Below are 17940 nucleotides of genomic sequence, written 5' to 3'. Positions count from 1 at the left end.
ACTGCAGGACTATCTGGAGGCCAGAAATGGCCTGTTTTTGACTTCCGGTTTATATGCTGGTCGTTTTTTAACCTCTGGAAGCTTCAGGATGGCCAAAAATGGTCGAAAATGAAGGCTGAAATCAACTGGACAGCGCACGCATGCACATTGGAGCTGACAGGGCAATACCTTGCGTGCCCTAAGAAATGGCTCTGCGTGCCACCTGTGGCACGCATGCCATAGGTTCGCCACCACGATCCTAGGGAGTTGAATTGGTTTCATTGTCTGGTCTATTTAATGGGGCTGACAAGTACCAGTTGAAGATCTATGGTATTTCCCCAAGCTTTTAAATTGCCTTTTAACTGTAGTTTAATTGTTTTTAATTCCCTTGGTTTTAGATGATACTGTCTTGCTTCTGTCTGATCTATATGATATTTCATTTTCTGTTTTATTTGATACGTTTGTAGATGTTTTAATTCAAACTGTACTGTTCAGTGTTCTTTTGGAAAAGTGCCCAAGGACCTTTGTCTAATAAGTGATTTAAGATTTTTAAATAAGTAAAATATTTGTCGTATGTTCTTGTAAGATCATAAATCTTACAATCCTATAGAACCTCCTGTACCCTTCAAACAGTATACCGTACTGTCGTGGTCCAAAGACTTTAGGCATATGTTCCCTGCAACCTTCAACTGTGACATGCATGCAGAAGTCCTTTGCTCTTACTACACTCTGCACAACATTACCTACTGAAGCAGCTATCTAGCCAGTTCCCCATTCAGAGGGAGATGGGAAGCAGCAGCACCCTCCGTTACCAGACCATGATGATTATCCCTGTTCCGCTTCCACATTTTTCAGATCACACAGCAATCACTGTCCATACACCCTCTAACATACAACCCAGCTTTTTTAAAAAAAATCTTTTTAAGGAAGTACATCTACAGTTTTTAATTCAGGAAACCACAATGAACAGCCTGCATTCTGTTATCTGACGGGGAGATATGTGCTATTTAATTGTGCATGTGTTTTCTCCATAAATGAATATGCTGAAAGGCTAAGGGGTTTATCTGTATCTGTCTGTCTATCATACCCAGAATAGTTGGTTCTGTTACTGGGAGTACCAATTCTGACAAATTTTCATAATAGTTCCTGCTTAGCTGAACTATCAAGTTCCTGCTTAGCTGAATGAACAAACCATGTGTTTTAAAGCAACTCACTATCTCACAGGGATGCTATGCAAGCAAATAAAAAGTCTATAACTCTGTTTCCCTTGCTTCCACACCATATACCCAAACTGTTCTTTTAGTCTATTTGCAAGCTGACTTCTACAGTTTAGCACAAAGATTCTGTATGCTACAGAACTGTTCCAGCAACAACCTGTAATTAGATTTGTCATGTAGGAACCTTTACATGTACTGAACTGAAGTGGTATCAGTAAATAAAAGACTAACTCTTGCAAAACCTGCTTTAACCATTTGCTGTCATTACCCCTTCAAAAATAATTTAAAGTATGGTCTAGTAGTGGTAAAGGCAGAAAAGGGGTAGAAACCAGGACAATGTGAGTTCTAGTTCTGTCTTACGCATGAAAGCCAGCTGTGTGACTTTGGGCAGTCAGTCCAACTCACTTCACAGGGCTGATGTTGTGAGGGAAATAGGAGGAGAAGGTAGTAGGTGTGTTCACTGCCTTGAGTTATTTACAAGACTAATAAAGGCAGGCTATAATATAATAAATAAATAAATAAATAAATAATAAATAATAAATAATATAATAAGTACTTCTTAGTATCTATAGAGCATTCTTCCCTACAGATGAGTAGGAGCTTGCTGTCCAAAATGAAAGCTTCCATATATGCTGGAAGCTTAGCTGGCTGGAGTGACCTGTGTCTCTGAAGAGAAGCTGTTGACAGCTGGTGAGAAAAAAATGAAAACAGATGCCCTCAAATGAAGCTCATTTCCAGGAGTTTCATGCAGTTTTCCTGGTAGTTGATGGAAGCCACTTGCCATTGCTACTTTTGGGGTTTATTTTTAATTTCCCAGTCTATCTTGGGATTTCCTGATACCCTCCCATCCAAATATAATATTAACTTGGTCCAACTCCAGTTGAGGTTAGTTAGAGTCAATTAAGCCTTTCCATCTATTGTGAATAGTACAGATGCTATATTGTTCTAAACCTATGGTTTAAATTAATAGGACAATAACCACAAATGATGCATAAACTGTTTAGAAAAGGACAATACAATTACAGTAAAACTTATCGGTTGATTTTGTTTCATTTTAATTTTTAGCCAAATAAAAGGTGACCTTGGAAATGAATGTCCAGCAGTGACAATTAATGATCTTTTTTTTAATTATCTAGACCTCTTTAAAACATTATGAGTCTGATATTATTTTCCTCCTAATGCAGGTTTCAAACATTTGCCTTTTAATTATATAGATCCAGCAAGAAGCTTTGTTTATTTTGCTTTTAATAATTAGGGGTTTTTTAAAGAAAGGAGCAAAAGATTTCTAAAATGTTGAAAAATAAATCTGTCTTGAGCAGTGACACTCCTGTCCATCTGACTCATTCTTTCCTTTGTAGCTTCAGCTCCATTTTTAAGTAATTGTAGTTTAGTCTAATAAAACGTAACTTGCTCATTTTGTAGGAATCTTGCAAGACACACACATTCCAATGAAGCAGAAAGGATAAAGGTCCTGCCATTTAGATTCCGAGGTGGAATTTATCATAGGGTGTAGAATGGAAGTCAGAAGAAATGCCTTCTGTCTTTATTTCTAAATCTTATTCCAAAGGGTTTTTCTTTGGGTAACCAACCAAATTATTCAAAACTCTGCCCAGAGTTTTAAACAAGTTCTGTAATTTTTGCTTGATTCATAGAAATTTTTTGAATCCACGTGGTATCACAGACAAACCAAAGCAGTAAAACCAAATTCCACTTGACAGAACAAACTTCTATTAGTTGGAAAGCATTTTTTAAAAAGAAAAATTACTCTTAAAAAAAACCCGTAAGAACTATTACATTCTGTCTGATGATCTTTTCCCAGGAATGGAGTTTTAAGCTTTAGGGGTTTTGCTTTTTTACACAGAAAATCATACATTCTCATGATTTTAGGATTTACATATTTGCTATTTAAGTGATGAGGGGGGTCATGGGAGAGGGGGGCTGAAGGGAAAGAGGAATTCACATAAGTTTCAGATCTGATATTAAGAGCCATATCAGGAGCATACCATTCTTTATGTGATAAATATAATTCTTATAGTTGCACAGTATTTCAGTCTTAAAATATAAGTTTTGAATTGTAGCAGAAGTATAGCGCTTCTGACTACACGTTGAGAAAAATACCTAAAACATAGTAACAGTGTCTCTTCAATGCCCATAATACTGTAAATATATTAAGATGTTATTGTTGATGATGATTTATTAGATGAATGAACCTTGGGCTGTGATCTATCTAGATAGAACTTCTTCAATAAAAAGGATAATGGTAAATATCAGGTAAAAATAAAGGAGAATATTTGTAGCTCAGGGTTGACATAAGGGATCCTTGGTGCTCTCTGAGTTTGCTTGTTTTCTTGCAGATGTTTATTACCCCAAACTAGGTAAAATCATCAGTGCTGTCAGTTTATATTCTGGCGACTTGTTTCATTTTTTTTCATTTCATTTATTTGACATTTATAGGCCGCCCTTTTCCCTGAGGGACTCAGGGTGGCTTACAATTTGTAGGAAGGGAGTGCAAGACAAACACAAAAGAAAATGTGAAATATAATAAAATAAAACAATAAACACAACATTCATTCAGCATTCGGGTGGGGCGAGATTAGGGTCTTATCCCCAGGCCTGACGGGATAGCCAGATCTTGAGGGCTGTGCGGAAGGTCTGGACGGTGGTGAGGGTACGAATCTCCACGGGGAGATAGTTCCAAAGTGTCGGAGCTGCTACTGAGAAGGCTCTCCTCCGCGTAGTCCCAGTCGGCACTGACTGGCGGATGGAATTCGGAGGAGGCCTACTCTATGCGATCTGATGGGACGAAGGGAGGTAATCGGCAGAAGGCGGTCTCTTGTTTGTCTGTGTGGGTGAGGGCAGTCTTAGGGAATAGCAGGTACCTTGAAATAATTAAAACAAAGCTAGCAGGTTAGTTCTCAGTTGTATATTCTGAATTGGGTATTGGGTCAGATTAATTAATTAACCTCCAATTAAGTCTACAACTCTTGTGTAAGAAAGAAATGGACTTTTCACACCTCACCTTGTTGTATTACTAAATTGTAAAGGAATTGGGAAATTTAAGCTTTCCTCTTATAACGGACATCCAAATTGTAGAGTTCAAGCTGTATACATCCTCTTCAGGAACTAATATGAAGGAAAGGGGGTACAGTAATATATTCAGAAGGGTAATATGTGCTCCAAAACAATTTCCCTTTCCCTTTCAAGAAAAGTAAAAGCATGTTTATGGACACATCATTTCACATGTCAGATGGCATAGTGAAATATTTACATGCTTGTGGAGGCAGTGCACAAATAATTATACAAAGAGAAATTATGTGGCCCATATAGTGAGACTAAATGTTTATCCAAACCACCCAGGTCCCCAAACACAGAAACAGCATCCACCAACGTGTTTTTTCCTCTAATACCTGAAGGAATATTCTCTAGAGTCAATGTTCTCACTCAGATGACACCACAATAAAAGCACCGCAGGACATAGGCTTCTACTTCTGTCATGAATATAACCCTCAAGAAACGTTATATACAGTTGTGCCAAGGAAGCAGGGGAAAAACAACTCCATGCTGAAATCTTTGTCTTCCTGAATGTTCCCCTTCCACCTGGAACCTTTTCCATCAAGAAGGGAGGAAATATCATACACTATTGCCCAGAAACTCCCTCCCTAATTGTAGTCCTCCATAAAATCACTGCCTGTTTGGAACTTAAGTTCACAGAGGAATAAAAATAAAATTAATCCCCTTCTCTCTCACGAGCATTTTATCTTCTCTTCTCCTGATTGATGGTTTTATAATCCTGACTAAATCTGTCACTCCTTTCCTCCCTTCACCAGGCTCTTTCTGAAGCTGGGCAGAGAAACAAGTAGTTCATTTGTGCAAGGTCATCATAACCATGGTCCATTCCCTCAAAATGTTTCATGGACTTTGGACCCTCCAAATACAGGAAACCGCAGAATTCACCCCTTGAAGTTTAGCAGGTGATTTCTCTCACTGAGTTAACTTTTGTGCCAGGCAAAGCAAGACAGATGTGTAGGGAACAGCCATAGGCCAGTAGTGATCTGCGGACCAGGGGTTGGAGACTCCTGAAATAAAAGATTAATAAGACCCAGGCTTCTCCTCAGAGCTATCCAGAAAGAAGAATTTATGGAAAGTGTAAGGAATCAAAATTCCAGGTATTCCAGCTCATGCACAAACATTTCAGATTAAAGGTAATGAGAAAGACAATTTACTTGCTCCAAGTCAAAAGATTAAACCATATTTGCTCCAAAATTATGTTCAAGGGCCAAATAGCTGACAATTCATCATTTTACTTTTTAAAATCTGCACTTAAAAAAAATTATTGAAATGCAAGGAAGGTTTTACCAGAAGGAAATGCAGTTGCTTTTCCTATAGTCAGGGTTTTAATATGCAGCACAGTCCGTTATATTGCCCAATGACTTGAGCAAGAAAAATGAATTACACACATTGAAAATGAAATGTGCAGAATTTCTGCAGAATTGAAGTTGCTTAATTTAAAATTTGTAAAAGAAATTAATCTAATTATTCCACTTTATTATAAAAATCATCTTTATCTTATAAGAAAAAAACACAATTTGTTTTGAGAAGAGGAACTTTGTTTGACCTTAACTAACAGATACTTTCGTTTCACACATTTTCAGTAAAAGCAGAAGATTCTTTGTAGCATACTATATTGAAAGCTGAATAAATGCTTACAATACTTGGTTGCTCTGAGGAGAAACAAGATTACAAACTAAACAATAAGTAGGCACAGATCTAATGTCTAGCAGGCAAATATCACTCACCCAAGAAATTAAATTATATTATTATATTACTGACCCCCAAATCATATAATTCAGCAAGAATAACAAAACCTCAAGGCAAAGGCAAATTGAAACAGTCCAATTAAAAGTAACTAACAACTTGATTTCATAAATCTTAAACCAGGGTTTCTCATTCATTATAGCAAGGGTAATTAGCCTTTTAAGAAGCACTATCATGGGCTGTTTAATGCTGTGCTAGGGATCATACTATCAAAAATAGACCAAATCAAGTCTTTTTATGGGAATAGGATTATTCCCAACATAATTAATAATCTCCTCTTTTATCACAGGAAGAATTACAGGTGGTTACAATTTTTGGAGGAGCTCATAATTTTAAAGATGCAAACGTTATTTTGGGACAACACATTATATGCTTCTGTCAGTGTTAGTTGTTGCATTATCAAAGCAGGAGAATTCTTATTATTGCTAATTTCTATGATGGGTAACTATTACTGGTCTTGTTTTATATGTCTTCCTCTAAAATCTGAATTCTAACATCAGCTGTTTGACAGTTTTATTCAATCAGCTGAACTGGAAAACAAGCCTGATGAAAAAGTCTATGGTAAATTTAATTTACCGTAGTACATTAAGCCCACCCAAAGAAAGCTATCAATCCAACTCAACTCAAAGACTAAGTTGACTCCATACGAAGTCTAAATTTGGAAGCCTTTGGCCTCTAGATATTTTCAAAATTTTCAGCATCCTTCATAACTGGCCAGGCCGCATGAGAGTTGCAGTCCAGCAATGTAAGAAAACCCACAGGTTCTTTTTCTGTTAGACAGCATTATTTCTACTGTGGGGTTTGTTTTTTTTTTGCCTTCCTATTTTCATCTCCTGCAGATTATCTGCAGTCCCATAGTCAGAACTTAATCTCAGATCATGTGAAATGTAAAAGAAATGCATGTTGGTAACACCTACCAAGTAACCTTCCCAGTACCCTCCTTCCTATGACGCAGCCTTTTCTTTTTTGCATGATTGGAATGTGTACATCATACCAAACTGAAATGTGGTTTGTTTCCTTGGGTTTTATAACACATGTGAATTCAACTACGGTGGCATGTAAACAATCCTTTCTGGTTAAATATACAGGGTGAATCCAACAAACTGTAGTTTCTTTAATAAGTCATGATTATGCAAACTGCCACTTTGCATGTGTTAAAAAAACCTGCAAATTCACAAAATGACCTGGACATCCCTTCTTCTATAAATTAAGCTATGCTTGTAATTATCCTAACTTACTTCCTACTTCCACTGACTTAGCCACAATGTCTGTTTGCAGCATTAAGCAACTGGTTCATTCCATGAGACAAGCAGTACTCGGTGTGCCAGAAAAATGGCTAATTCTGTATCCCAGCAAGTATAAAGATCCCATACAGTAACTTTATTTTTAGAAAACAACCAGCCAACCTAGGGACAATACAAAAGGCCTTCCCAGAAGGTTAAAACATCTGGGCCTCTGCAAAGCCTGGCACACATACTGAACTAACAATATTTTGGCAATGCAGCCAATGAGAAGCTGTCCTTGTGCCAATGACCTGAGCTGAACGACCAGTCTTATAATATCACCCCATGCTAAGAACAGGTAGCTTACACAAGAAGGGTGCACTGGATGAGAATCACAAGCAAACTTGTCTTATAAGCCAGATCCGTTTTGTTTTTCCGCAAATGGCTCAAACAGTTTAAGAATGGAAACTATAACATGGTTAGTTGCACCACGTTCCTTATGCTCCAAAGGAACTTTAAAAGAAAAGATGTTCTAAATTGTGTGACCTTCGGCAACTGCCAGTCATTCAATAAGTCAGTTGTAAGAGATAAAATAAAGTAGGAACCTAAGCTCATGATATGCCTAACCCTATCATGGCATCTCAGTACAGCTTTGTTTCCAGGCTCATAGTTGAGCAACAAGGCTACATTTACTGAATAAAACCTGAGTGTCACAAGGAGGGAAATCAAATAGGAGGAAGCTGCGGGTTCTATTTATGTTCTTCAGGCATGGAAAGAAATGGGTGGTGCTCCTCTATTAACTCTCCTCAAGCTTCTGAAGGCTACCAAGGCATTACTTTGCCACTCCTTCTCCAACTACTTGAATTAAGTTTGTTACTAATGGGACTACACTGCTACAACCAGATGCCTTCTCATCAACTCAGAAACACAGCAGGCGGTTGGTAACAGTAGTGGCCCCCTAGGATTTGCCCTGCAGGTTGTGCCGCACACCCTGGGTGCTAAGGAGTGTTAGCATTGGTTCAGGATTGGCCAGAATGCCTAGCTTCAGCCCCACTGTGTTCCTCTTCCCACACCTTCTACCTTCACTTTTGCAGCAGGTCTAAAGCCTACCAGGCTTACATTCCCTCTGCTATTTTTTAATGGAGACATCAACAAAGTGACAGATATATTCTCAGCTTGCTTTTACCTCAGAAATGGTGCAAAACAGATAGTCCTTGACTTACAAAAGTTTGTTTAGTGACCATTCACTGAAAAAAGATCGTTTTTCACAGTTATGACTTTTCCAGCATCCCCACAATCATGTGATCGAAATTCAGATGCTTGGCAACTGGTTCGTATTTATGACCCTTGCTATATCCCAAGGCCCTTTTGGGGCTTTCTGATGAGCAAAGTCAATGGGAAGCCAGACTGGCTTAATAACCGAAGTTACTGACTGATTATCAACTGCAGGGATTCACTTAACAACTGAGGCAAAAAGGTCGTAAAACGGCTCAAAAATCACTTCACAAATGTCTCAACAGAAAGGTTGGGCTCTATTAGGGTCGTAAGTCGAGGACTACCTGTGCCGTCCCTAAATTATACTCCCCTCCCCCTTCCAAAAATGACTCTATAGCGCATCCAGCTGGATTTGGAGGGGACCGAACGTCTTTCCCCAGGGGCCCCCTCCCTCTCCCGTGTCAATGAATTCCGCTGCCGGATCTGGTGTATGTTTGCGAAGTAAAAAGCCCAAGGAGTTAGAGGGAGTTTCCATTGAAAGCGGCCAGGTTTTTCCTTCTCTCGGATCTCCCTGAAGCTCCTCCGGGTGGAAGATCTAATGGCTGGGGTGGTCGGTACTCACCGCTTTCAGCTGCTCCAGCCGGTCCTTCATTGTGGTCGGGTGCGGCTCCTGTCCCTCGGCCAAGCAGGGAACCCAGGAGACCTGTGCACGGGGAGGGCCCCTCCAGGAAGTGGAATCCCAGCGCGAAGTCCGAAAAGCCGAGCGTCCTCCTCTTTCGCCTCCTTTGCTCACTCTCTAGGAGAGCGTCCGAGTCGCACCAGGGCGGGAGGGCGAACGTACATGCCGGCATCTCCAGCCCACCCCGCGCAATCTCAATCTGGCTCTCGCTCCCCCGGCGAGCCTGATCCTCCGGCGCTGAGCTGGCTGCAGCTGCTAATCCCCGGTGACAGACGCGGAGGGAAGGAAAAGGGGGAGGGGGGAAAGCGGGGAAGAGCGGAGGCCCCGCCTCCTTTACCTGGGCAAAAGCTCTCTTAAAGAGACAGCGACCGCGCCTAGCGGCTCTGTCGGCCAGGAGTCGTGGCTTCGCCCGGGAGGGCATTGACGACGCGCTTGTATGACTCCCGCGACTTCCTCTTGTTCTAGGCTGGGTTGTTTTGTAGCAGTTAACAAGCCGACCGGCAAGTCCCTGAACTCACACCGTGACCGGGTGAGGACAAGGCTGATTATCTGCCAGGTACGGTTTGGCTTGGTTAGCTTTTAAAGGAGGGGAAAGAGGAGAGGAAAGAAAGGGGGGGAAAAAACCTTGCAGGAACAAGCCAAAAAAGTGAGTGTCTGTGAAGTTTCTTTTTAAAAAAAGAGAGAATGGGAAAGGTCGTAGGACAGGTCTTAAGGTTGCAAGGCAGAAATGGGTCAAGAGAAGAGGGAAGGATTAGTATTTCCCCATGGGCTTTTGAACTACCAGCTATGTCAGGGGTGCCCAAACTTGGCAACTTTAAGACTTGGGGACTTCAAGCTTTGCTGGCTGGAGAATTCTGGGAGTTGAAGTCCCCAAGTCTTAAAGTTGCCAAGTCTGGGCACCCCTGACCTATGTAGTAATTTCCGGAGCCCAAGGAAAGAAGCATGGCACCAACTGCCTTTCACGCTGAGGTTGGCCCAGGCCAATGTTTCCTCTCTGTAATAGAGGAAACAGCAGAACTTCTTAAGAAATTTGCCAGAATTGGAGATACAGATAGTCCTCGACTTACAACTGTTTGTTTAATGACTGTTCAAAAGTTACAACAGCACTGAAAAAAAAAGTGACTTCTGATGGTTTTTTCACAGTTGCAACTCTTGCAGCATCCCCATGGTTACGTGATCAAAATTCAGATGCTGGACCACGGATTGATATTTATGAGGGTTGCAGTGTCCCTGGGTCATGTGATCCCCTTCTGTGATCTTATGACAAGCAAAGTCGAGGGGGAAGCCAGATTCATTTAACAACCGTGTTACTAACTTTACTGCAGCGATTCACTTAATGTGTGGCAAGAAAGGTGGTCAAAATGGGGCAAAATTCGCTTAGCAAATGTCTCACTTAGCAGCAGAAATTTGGGGCTCAGTTGTGGTTGTAAGTCGAGGACTACCTGTAGTGCATCTGCTCTTCAGTTGAAAAATGTCATGGGAGAGCAAAGAAGCAGCCATCTAGAAAAGGAAGAGTGAATAATGCTATATATAAGTACACGTGGCACGACAAAACCGCGCTGCGCAAAATAGCGGAGATTAAATCGTGTCGCTAAAGTCGCGACGTCATCACCGCGCGTCATCACCGCGGGGACAACAGTGCGGAGACAGAAGGGCGTTCTACATGCTTCGTTCTTTGCCTCCAAAGGTAGCCCTCCTCCTCCAGCTGACAGCGGCAGCGGGCACGGGGCCACGGGGGGCAGCAGGAAGCCCGCGGGGGGCCCAAGCAGGGCCGCCGACGCTGGCGCCGGAGGAGGACGCAGCAGCGGCGGCGGCTGAAGCTCTCCCGGGCCGGCGAAGCGGGCTTGCCCGGCAGAGGCAGGCCGCCCTCTTCTTCCTCACAACATCTCCTTGGATGGGCGGCGCCGCCACCGGGCAAGCCCGCTTCGCCGGCCCCGGGAGAGCCTCAGCCGCTGCCACCGCCCGCCCTGCCTCTTCCTCCAGGGGAGGCACCGGTGGCGGAGGCCGCCCATCCAAGGAGATGTTGTTGAGGAAGAGGGGCAGCCTGCCTCCGCCGGGCAAGCCCGCTTCGCCGGCCCGGGAGCCTCAGCCGCCGCCCCGCTCCGTCCTCCTCCGCTTCCTGCTGCCCCCTGGCTGAGCTGGACCCTTCCCGCGGGCTGCTGCTGCTGGGCAGCCCGCTTTGCCCCATGACCGCTGCCGCTGTCAGCTGGAGGAGGAGGGCTACCTTTGGAGGCAAACAACGAAGCATGTAGAACGCCCTTCTGTCACCGCGCTGTTGTCGCGGCGGTAGGGTCGTTTTTTTCTTAGCGCTTCGGACGCCGCGGATTTGCCTCCGCACTTATGTCGGCGCGGATAAGGGCATCGCGGTTTTGTGGTGGAACCATAAGTACATACTGACATCATTCGGCTTGCAAACTTTCCATGAAAACTGTTGAGTAGCAAAACTGTATGATTTAAATATACCAAAACTATACATAGATACATCATATCAAATTGGACTGTGGGTAATTGTGTATGAAAAATGTTTTTAAAAGAGGGAGTAAGGGACACCAGCCCATTAACTCCCCCCCCTCTCCAGGTCTCTAAAATTGAATCCTGTCCTGGAATTTCTCCTTGCTTAAAGAAGTGGGGACCCTGCAGCTAAATAGAGAGGAGTCATTTTTGGCTTAAAGCGTGGCCGGAGCTGCCGTCTTTCTATAAATCTTGGTGGGGTGTGTGGAGTGCTGGCTTTGTTTCAGTAAGTGGATTGATTGGATGTGTGGCTGTATCATGATTGTTAGATTGGTGCTGATTGGTGCTGGCTGTGGGTCCGTTGTTGTTTTGTGTTGTAGCAGCCTGGGTGGTGGGTGGTGCTCATTTGTCACATTTATTCATGTTGTGGGGGTGTTTCTCTATTTCCATAGCTTCCATAATAGAGAAACACCCCCACCACATGAATAAACTTCCCACCTACCAGACATCTGGAAACCAGCCCTGGTAAACAAATGAGCCCCACCCACCACCCAGGCCGTTACAACATAAAACAACAACGGACCCACAGCCAGCACTTTAACTGAAAACCTCCAATGATGGAGCACCCAGAACTCCAGGAAGCAAGCTATTCCACTGATTAATTGTTCTCACTGTCAGGAAATTTTTCCTTACTTCTAGATAGGATCTCTCCTTGACAAACTTTCACCCATTACTTCTTGTTCTGCCTCTGGTGTTTTGGAGAATAAGTTGATTCCCCTCTTCTCTGTGACAGTTGAGTAATATTAAACTGTTTGAATTACATAAAGCTTCTTGATCGTTTTTGCTTCCTTTTTCAGCATTATACATGTGATATTTATCCCTTTGATTGTTTAGTTATTTCATCATAAGATATTGTCTCATTTATAACACATAAGCATATTGTGTCCCACTTAAAGCACTGTGGGTTTATAACTTTCCCTCATGAAAAGAAACCCAATGTTATTTATAATTTATAAGATTTAGTCTAAGCAGTGGGGCTTTTCTGCTGTGCTGCCCATATTATGCAATTTTCTGTCCCCAAAAATAAGGTTGGCCTCCCAACATCTGAGGGGACAGGTGAACTTCATTTCATTTCATTTCCCTTTATTTGTATGCCGCCCTTTCCCTGGGGGGACTCAGGGCGGCTCACAGTTCAAAAAGGGAGGGGGAAGGACAAACAATTTTCCAATATGAAGACAATACAACATATTAAAAAGAAAACACAACAGTCACACAATTCGGGTGGGGTTAGAATCTTAACCCCAGGCCAGCCGGGACAGCCAGATCTTTAAAGCGGCGCGGAAGGACTGGAGGGTGGTGAGGGTCCGAATCTCCACGGGGAGTTCGTTCCAGAACTCATATGATGGCTCCCTTATTATTAACATCCTTCCATTATTTTCTTCTCCTGCTTTAGCTCTGCTTTTAAACTTTCTAATTCTTTGTAATAATTATTATATAATGGTTTTAAATAATGGTTGTCATATTTATTTACTGTTTTTATTGGATTGGTGTATGCTGCCCAAAGTCACATTCTATGAGTTGAGTGTAGCCATTTAAATTTGAGAAATAAATAAATTTGAAAGTAATAAGATCCAAGCCATTTTTACTATTCAATTTTTAGTAATGACAATCAAATAAAGTTGCTTCCAACTTCTTCTTTTTTTGTTAGCAGCTGCAGCAAGGATCCCAACATCCATTCCCACCTGTGGAAAAGTTATGGGAGACCCATAAGCCAGACTTCAGTGTTCGTGGTATCAAACAGTATTCAACAAAATTCTTGATGACATGCTATAGTATACTAGGCGGCCCTCAATGAAATCGAGTTAGATACCCCTGCCTTAGAGGATATTTAAAATCTTAACTCCTGCCCTCCCCCGCCAGCACAAACACTACATAAAGCAAAAATCCATTGTATTAGAGAGCACTACCTATTTCCAAGAGTGATCCTGGGAATCCTGAAGATCAGCATTCCATTGCTAGCTGACAAATAGACTTTGTACAGTTGGGCGGGGGGGGGTGTAGAAAAGCCATTTTAGCTGCCTGCCATCCTATCCATTTCCCTGCCAATCAACACCGATAGCCCTCTGAAATGGTACAGCTGTGCTTTTCCCTTTTAACTTTTTTAGGATTATTAAGCATAAACATGTTTTTAGCATTTGGGCGGGATCAGATTTAACTTTCCAGTACATCATACAGTAGCCTCATAAGACAGGCTCATATTGTCTCCCTCAGGCTGGGAGATGAGCAACAGTGGCTTATTCATGATTGTCTAGTACATTTGTGGTTAAATATTCCTTCCCGCTTATGTACCATACAGACTCTTTCAAGAGCAATTCAGCCTTCCAAATGCCTGCATGACACACAGCTTCTCAAGCTGGATTTTTTAAGGAAACATGCTAAGAAAAAATGTAATTCTAGACCTATCTTGCCCTATCTTTTTTGAGGAAACTTGAGAGTATACAGCAGAATCTCTCCATAATTTATTTTCTCCTCATTGGACAGAGGTAAAATGGGCCAGTCACCCACTGAATTCTATGTCAAGTGGGGCTTCACTTTGGGCCTCCCTGATCTCACCCCAAATGTCCTGAACTCTAAAAGTGTGTATTCTTATCCTACCAGTTGTTTTGTACCACTTTCCATCTGTTAGGCCATTCCTCGGCAACTGCCCAGATCTAAAGCACACTCAGTTTGGGATCTAAGACAGGGCTACAACAGTAGTTTAAAAATCTGTCTATTGAAATGTCAAAAAATAGAAAATCTGACCCCAGCAAGCAAGAAAGAAAAGTTTAACATGACCAAATATCAGGAACAAAAATGGAATGTTTTAGTAGGCTGCTGTCTAGGATAGAAACTATAAGATGGTGTCCTTCCCGACTGCATTAGCAAGCAAACCTGAGAGGAAAGATGGAAGGATGTAAACAATAGAGAAAGTGTAGGGATTTGGGGCCCAGGTCTTCTTGGGTTCCCCTTCTCACAGATCAGGCAGGATTAAGGCAACTATCTAAGTGGGTAGTTGTGACTTTTGTGATTCAAGGCAGAGCAGCAAATTCTATCTATCCTCAAGGCAGGTGGTAATCATTGGGTGCCTGAAGGAGAACTCAAAAGAGTCCTTCAGCACACAAAGGGAGGGCCAGCTCTAGCAAAAAGCAAACAGCCTGGGACCATTACAAAAATAAGGTTCCTCTCATTCAAGACAATAAGGCCACCTGTTGTGCCTCATGGGCAGGAGTAAAAGGCACATGCAATTTGTTTTTTTAATAAAAGTTTTTTATTTTTAAACAAACATAAAACATACAAACATAAACACAAATATAAATCCTTCTCCAATTACTTACAGTGTGTCGATTGATTCCAAAACTTTTGTGCTTTCTCACAATAGTCTTCACTTGCAATTTACATAAAAACTCTCATCATTCTAATATGTTTGTATACAATAGTTATGGTTATTGAACATTCATTTGACTGGAAATATTATCTGTATAAACCTTGAATAAATCTTTCAGTCCCATACATTGTTTTATTTTTATTTTCTGCCACATCTTGCTTTTACCACATGGTGGTGCTAGTTGGGATTGCTACACCCTTCATTTGAACGAAAGATTCTTTCTAAGGATTTTGGTCAGTGCATCTTTTAATTCCCTGTTCCGCATGGTATAGATCAGGGGGTTTAATACAGGTGTGCCAAAGGTATAGAATATAGACACCACCTCACCTTCCTCTGCTGAGTAACGAGGCCGCAGGTATACTAAGCCACCACAGCTGTACTGCATAATGACAACCATCAAGTGAGAGGAACAAGTTGAGAAAGCCCGCTGCCGACCCGGAAGTAGGCTAATTCGCAAGATGGCCATCACAATGAAGGTGTAAGAGATCAAGACTAGGAGAAATGGAATAGTCAGGACAATGGTGCAGATGATGAAGAATGTGGCTTGGTGGAGCATGAGGTATCCCCACAGGCTAGTTTTAAGACAGCCAGGAAGTCACAGAAAAGTGATTGATCTCATGGTTGCCACAGAATGGGAGGTGTAATATCAAGATAGTGATCTGCATGCCAAACAAGCAGCACATGGTGAAGGTCTCAGCTACAAGGACAGTGCGCACCTTCCAGCTCATAAAAGTGCAGAGGGTGGCACATAGCGGTCATATGCCATGATGGATAGCAAGACACAGTCACTGCTTCCCAAGAAGATGAAGAAAAACATCTGGGTGCCACACCCAGGCAAGGAGATGAAGGGTTTCTTTGCAGAGAGGAGGTTGGTCAGGGTAAGGGGAGCAAGGGCAAAAGAACAGACCATTTCCAGCATGGCCAAGCTTGACAAGAAAAAAATACATGGGGTGTGGAGGGAGTGTCCACTGTGCACACTGAGTAAAACAGCAGAATTTACCAAAAGACTTGGCAGGAACAAAGCTAGGAAAAAAAACAAAAATCAACAAACACTCTGGGAAGTTGAAAAGGATGAAAGTAGAAATAGGACAGTCTGGTGTCATTTTCACTTCCCATGTACACTGTGCAGCATGATTGGGTGCAAGATAGAAATGAAGAAATTAAATCACAAAGATGCAGTTCTTTGTTTTTTCAACAGGGTGAATCAACTCCTAGCTGCCAATGTTTCCTATTATCCAATTTTGCTACTCTCTCAAAGCATTGTCACTCTCAACTCTCACACTTTTTACAAAAATATCCACTTGAGGGATAGGCTCAGAACATTATCACAAGGAATCATTAATTCCATATCTAGGGACACCTTGCTGAAGATGTGCCCTTGCCCAACTCCAACAGATCGCCCTACTTCTAGCCACAGGAGTCTGAGACCAGAGGTCTCCAATCTTAGCAACTTTAAGACTTGTGGTCTTCAACTCTCAGAATTCCCCAGCCAGCCATGGACATAACCTCACTTTAAAAGAAAGCTTTCTTCAGGAATGTAATTACAGATAATCCCTGAGTTAGTGCTTGTTTGAAGTTACGAGATAAGCGCCCCCTAGTGTTTATGAGCAAGTCCTGAAATTACGAATGTTGCAGCACCTTAGCAGTTATTCACCCTTACGAACATCTGCAGAGGTCTGCAACATTCCCCCTATTTCTTCTCCAGTTCTAACCTCCTGCCAGTTCTAACCTCTTCTATAGAAGAGGTTCCACAAATCTACAGTGCCGTTTAGAACCGATTCCAGCTCCCTCCCCCCGCCCGAACATCATCAAGATGAAGAGCGAGAGGAGGAATTCTGGGAGTTGAAGTCCACAAGTCTTAAAGCTGTCAAGTTTGAACACCCTTGGGGTTTTTTTTCTAAAGGGTTAGGCAGGGACGTGCACTCACTAGAGGCAGGGGAGGCGGGATCTCACCAGTCTCCTCAGGAAAAGGAAGGAATTTTAAAGATTTTTTTCTAAATAATTAAGGCCAAGCTAGTTGCTACCAGACTTCAACTCATAGTGATTTGGAGTGTACATAGTGTTTAAGTATAGGAGGAGGCCAGAGAACTCGGGGCCTCCTTTGCATAAGGATTTTTTTGCCTTTTAAGGGTTAACCAAGGGTTAAAAAGCAAAAAATTAGTATGCAAATGAGGCCGATAATTCTCGGGCCTCCTCCTGCAGAGGGCACGTGGTGGCTCTAGGAGCCACTATCCTAGCCTGCCTGGCCCTGGAGCCTAGCTAGACGGAAGCTGGAAGGTATGTTGGTCAGAGGGAGGGGGCAGGGGGGAGGAATTCAATTTATTTGTAATTTAAGTAATTGTCATTTGTTTTTATTGTCTCTGTGTGTCTGGTGTGTGTGTGTTTCTTCTTAACTTCACTCAAACAAACTCTCTCAATTTGAGAGAGAGTTTGCTTGAAGAGAGGGAAGGAGCAGACGCAGGGAGGGGAGCCTTGTTTGTTTGAGAAGAGAGGGGCAGCCCTCTCCCCCCATCCTGCTCCCCTCTTCCTTTCCTCCTCCCCTCTCCTTTCTTCGCCGGCTGCCACCTCGCCCCCCTCCGCCTCCTCCGCCCCCTCGCTGTGTCCGCCAGGCGTCTCGCGTTTATGGCGGGCATAAACGCGAGATGCCTGGCGGACACAGACTTGGGGATGGAGGAGGTGGGGAGCGAGGAGGAACCGCGGAGGCGAAAGGCGAAGAGGGGTGGGGGTGGGGTGTTTACAGCCCTGGTTCCGTCTCCCAGCAGCCCCAGGAGGAAACGGCGAAGAGGGGTGGGGTTTTTTTCCAAGAGGCCCCCTCCCCTTTTGGCACTCCGCAAGGCCTGCCGGAGCTCTGGGAGAAAGTGGCGGGAGCGGAATGCTGTCCTCTATTGTCGGAAAGTCCGGGGAGGAAGCGGGCTCATGGAGACTCTCTCGCAGCCG

The 17940-nt window shown here is 42.9% G+C and overlaps 1 protein-coding gene across 1 annotated transcript in view; it reads right to left on the bottom strand.

Annotated features, from left to right (window-relative positions):
• STX3 (syntaxin 3) overlaps nt 1-9402 on the bottom strand; it is a 37422-nt gene extending 28020 nt beyond the window's left edge. The window contains exon 1 of the mRNA XM_032219308.1: nt 9072-9402. Within this exon, the coding sequence (XP_032075199.1) occupies nt 9072-9101 (30 nt within the window). The 5' untranslated portion in view covers nt 9102-9402. The remainder of the gene's footprint in view (nt 1-9071) is intronic.
• Between the last annotated feature and the right edge of the window lie 8538 nt (nt 9403-17940).

The sequence above is a fragment of the Thamnophis elegans genome, chromosome 1, assembly GCF_009769535.1.
Source record: "Thamnophis elegans isolate rThaEle1 chromosome 1, rThaEle1.pri, whole genome shotgun sequence".
NCBI lineage: Eukaryota > Metazoa > Chordata > Lepidosauria > Squamata > Colubridae > Thamnophis > Thamnophis elegans.
Note: the sequence above shows the minus strand (reverse complement) of the source record. Positions and strands in the feature narration are given on the sequence as shown.